General features: G+C 39.4%; 1 protein-coding gene across 1 annotated transcript; it reads left to right on the top strand.

The window, feature by feature from the left end:
* The first annotated feature begins 2,377 nt into the window (after window positions 1-2,377).
* Window positions 2,378-3,721, top strand: LOC132211732 (olfactory receptor 1J4-like). The gene is made up of 2 exons (XM_059656231.1): window positions 2,378-3,279; window positions 3,688-3,721. Exons 1-2 carry the CDS (start codon window positions 2,378-2,380, stop codon window positions 3,719-3,721), a joined length of 936 nt encoding a protein of 311 aa, XP_059512214.1.
* The last annotated feature ends 920 nt before the right edge of the window (window positions 3,722-4,641 follow it).

The raw sequence follows: 4,641 nt of genomic DNA, 5'->3' as shown, positions 1-4,641 counted from the left end.
TAGACTGAACCCCATGAAGTAGCCAACAGTTGGTGATTTTTAATTTATAGAAAATTGTAATACATATATATCAAGTTATAAACATCACATATCACATATGTAATAGATACTGATATACACAATGTGTATTTGTGTACCATTCTGTCCCTGCTGCACTGCTGTGTGCCTACAGAATTTGTGTCATTTATGTTTCTATTTCTTAAAAACTAAAATAGGTCAAAGAATACAAATCCTTAGAGCAGCTGTGAAGAGGTTTTAAAATCTGGGAATGTAAGGCTGAAGTGTGAATTTAATTGGGAAATGTAGGTAAAGTCCTTAGCCTGGTACCCAAATATTCATCTAAATGTTCAGCATTATTATGAAAGACTAGAGGCCTGGTGCATGAATTTGTGCACATTGAAAGGAAATTAATTAGAAGAAATATTTTAATATCGCTATTTGCCCTTTCTCTATAATAGATGTGTCAACCCAAATCATGATCGGTAATGACAGATAGAAACACAGGTGTGCTATAGGTGCCAGTGAGAGCTTTATATTTATATATATAAACTTGCTTAATTAGACCTGTTTTCTATTTAAACTTTTTCCAGACCAGTGAAGCACTTCAACTTCTCTTTCAGGTAATTGTAAGCAACACAGCAAGAAATATCAACACGAAGCAGATTATTAATGTATATCACACAGGGAGAACAAAGAGTAAAATATGTAACTGCTGCAGTGTTTGACTATATTCTGCGCAGAGAGAAAACCTAAAGTCATTTTATTTATTTACTTATTTTATTATTTATTTATTGATTAAGTTATTACATATGTGTCTTTCTCCCCACGTTATCCCCTATCCCCTCCCACTCATGCCCTCATCCCCCTGTTGTCTGTGTCCATTGGTTAGGCCTATATGCTTGCATATAAGTACTTTGGCTCATTTCTCCCCCTTATCCCCACCCTCCCTTACCTTTCCTCCAACCTGAAGTCATTTTAAAGTTCTACCATTTATTACTTCTTTTTAGTTGGGTCAAGTTTCTAAACTTTCTAAATCCCCATTATCCAGCTAATGAAAAGAAAATAGGATTCTACCAAGTCTCCTATCTACCTACTCCAGGACTTCTGTGCTGATCAAATGAGATGAGGTCCCTGAAAAAGCTTCACAGACATTTGGTTAAAGTGTAAAATGTTTCCACCTGGCTATAAAGCAAGTTGTGCTCCTGCGCTGAAGAAACTCCAAGGAGGCTAGTCCCTGGGAAGAGGAAGCCAGGTGTTGCTACGTGACATCATTAAGTCGGGTGTTGCTACGTGACATCATTACCCAGCGCCCACAGCCACCATTTCCGGGCTCATCTGGACTGGGCTGGGCTGTGGGCTGCAATTTGCACCTTAGGGTCTCAGCAGCTTTGGCCGCAATTTGGTGGGCTGTCACTCTGGGGTGGTGGCGGGGCCTGTATCCCACTTGGGGGAAGCCAAGTGTTGCTTTGTTGGTGCCAGGTCCCTGGAGCCATTTCTTTGGAAATGGCCAGTGCACATCACAGCAGCTCTGGTATTGAGCGTCTGCCCTCTGGTGGTCAGTGTGCATCAAAGAAACCAATCACATGGTCAGAAAGACACTTAGCATAGCAGCCTTTTATATATATAGATATTTTGTGAACTATCCTGGTTTTGCAGATATTCTGGCATCCAGTGGCTTTCAATAGCCACCTATTTCCAGAGTGTTCCTGAGTTTACAGCTGAGGGTCACTGGGTGCCAGCAGGTTCACAGGAGGTCTGGCAATGCTCCAACAACACCCACTCAGCACTGGAGTCTCACATTACTTTCAGGCAGAAACAACTGACACTGGTTTGCAGGGGCTCACCTTCTATTCCTGCCACAGTGATTCATTATGGTTAGGCTCTGGCTGGTGTAGAAATAATCTCTCCATGTTCATCAAGATATAAACTCATAGAAGTGGGCACCTTGCTTTTCTTGTTCACTGCTGCCTTTCAGTCCTTAGTAGAGGTCTCAACTCAGTCTTAATGTTATTAGTAGTATTTGAATGAACAGTGAACCCCTCTTACTTCTATGTGATGAGGTCTTGATGATTACTTTGGGGTTCAATGTTTTCCTGGAGCCAGACTAGAATAGAGGGAAGATGCATACATCCACAAGTGTGTGATATTAATATGAAAGTATTTAAAATGATTACTTTGGGGTTCAATGTTTTCCTGGAGCCAGACTGGAAAAGAGGGTAGATGCATATATCCACAAGTGTGTGATATTAATATGAAAGTATTTAAAAATTAATTGTTTTCCCAGAGAATGACAGTATGAGATGTGATGGTTCTGGTCTTCTTTCTAGGTTCCTGAGATTCTGACACTTTTTTCATCCCCAGCAGACAGAAGAGCAGCATGAGGCCTGAGAACCAGAGCAGCGTGTCCGATTTTCTCCTCCTGGGGCTCCCCATCCCGCCAGGGCAGCAGGGCGTGTTCTTCACCCTGTTCCTGGGCATGTACCTGACCACGGTGCTGGGCAACCTGCTCATCATCCTGCTCATCAGGCTGGACTCTCGCCTGCACACGCCCATGTACTTCTTCCTCAGCCACCTGGCCTTCTCTGACCTTTCTTTTTCCTCTGTCACTGTCCCTAAGATGCTCATGAACATGCAGACTCGGCAACAATTCATCCCCTATGTGGGATGCTTTTCTCAGTTGTATTTTTTCATGCTTTTTAGTACTCTTGACAGTTTTCTTCTGGCTGTCATGGCATATGACAGGTATGTAGCCATCTGTCAGCCTCTGCACTACACCACCATCATGAGGGAGGGGCTGTGTGTAATGCTAGTGGCTGGATCCTGGATTCTCTCCTGTGGCCAATCCCTGTTGTACACCCTCCTCTTGGTCCGACTGTCTTTCTGTGCTGACAATGCCATCATTCACTACTTCTGTGACCTTGCTGCACTCCTGAAGCTGAGCTGTTCAGACACCTCCCTCAATGAGCTGGTCATATTCACCGAGGGAGCAATGATTTTGTTTTTGAGTTTTGGTATTATTTTGGGCTCCTATATTCGTATAGGGACCACCATCCTGAGGGTGCCCTCCACTAAGAGACTCTTTAAAGCCTTTTCTACCTGTGGCTCCCATCTCTCTGTGGTGTCTTTATACTACGGGACACTTGCTGGTGTTTACTTTTCCTCCTCATCATGGGGTTCCAAAGACATAATTGCTTCAGTCATGTATACAGTAGTTACCCCCATGCTGAACCCCTTCATCTACAGCCTGAGGAACAGAGATATAAAACAGGCCTTAGAGATGTGTGTCAATAGGGTTAAGTTCTTTAAGCAGCAATCACTAGATCCTCCTGTTGCAGTCAGGAGCACAGTGAGACAGATCTTCTAAAATTATTGTATGGTTGACATCTGCATATAACTTTTATAGAATATACTTTCTGTCATATATACAGTGTTTTTAATCTGTCATCTATGTAAGTTTGCTACTTGGATTATTAATAATTCTTTATTCCAAATCAATATTTTTCACATGCCTATCATCTCTTATAATATATATATATATATATATATATATATATATATATATATATATATATACATAACCTTATGGAAAACATGTTGTATGATTATAACTGTGGTTTTGTCTCATTCTGTTTTGAGATATGTCACTTTTTGCTTACGCATTTTTAAAAATTTCATGTTATCAAATAGCCACTTATTAAGCATCAGGATCTGCTCCTTGTAATCTTCCCTTTTTATTACCTGATTTTTTTAATGCTGCCTTTTGTTGGCTTCTGGCTGACTGTGCACATCTCTTCCTAATGTTGGCTGACTGCCATCAGGCATGATAAGAATAATTACACTATGAAAATTGGTATGTTCTACAAAGCAAGGATGTTGGAGAAAGAGACTTTTAGGAATGCATTTAAGAGCACACCACTAGTTTTATAATTAGGAAGAGTTTCTAGCAATGGGTCTTACCTTAATACCTCATCTACTTCTGATATTAATATAAATATGTTATATCTGTATAGAGGTAGATACATATACAGATAGACATACAGCTAGATATATAGATACTACTATAGCATAGAATAGTAAAGTATAGTATAGTATAGTATAGTATAGTATGGTATGGTATGGTATGGTATGGTATGGTATGGTATGGTATGGTATGTTAAGGTATGGTATGGCATGGCATAGTATAGTATAGTATACTATAGTATAGTATAGTATAGTATAGTATAGTATAGTATAGTATAGTATAGTGTTAGTAGAGTGTAGTGTAGTGTTGTGTGGCATGCTATGGCATGGTATAGAGTAGTATAGTGTATTGTAGCATAGCATAGCATAGCACAGCATAGCGTAGTGTAGTGTAGTATAGTAAATATGGTATAGTATAGTCAGGATGCAGCTTTCTCCTTGTTGGTGTTTAAATGGTATTTCTTTTCCATCAATTTAAACATTTCTTTTTTCCTTATATCTGTGAGGTGTGCATTGTTCAATATGTAATGCTGGATATTGTTCATTTTATGTAAAACAACAATTATATTTCTGGATATACTGTCTATGGACATCTACTATAATTATAATACATTAGAATTTATATTTTCCTTATTACTATATTTTCCATTTGATCCATCTGTTTCACATATACTCCTCTTG

Source organism: Myotis daubentonii, chromosome 11 (genome assembly GCF_963259705.1).
Source record: "Myotis daubentonii chromosome 11, mMyoDau2.1, whole genome shotgun sequence".
Lineage (NCBI taxonomy): Eukaryota > Metazoa > Chordata > Mammalia > Chiroptera > Vespertilionidae > Myotis > Myotis daubentonii.
The sequence above is the reverse complement of the archived record's forward strand: the minus strand, read 5'-3'. Positions and strand labels throughout refer to the sequence as shown.

Bases quoted from the DNA above. Each gene is read 5' to 3' on its own strand.
- LOC132211732 (XM_059656231.1), top strand. From the start codon at position 2,378: ATGAGGCCTGAGAACCAGAGCAGCGTGTCCGATTTTCTCCTCCTGGGG. The intron at 3,280-3,687 runs GTGTGTCAATAG...GTTATCAAATAG, and splicing joins ATAAAACAGGCCTTAGAGAT to CCACTTATTAAGCATCAGGA.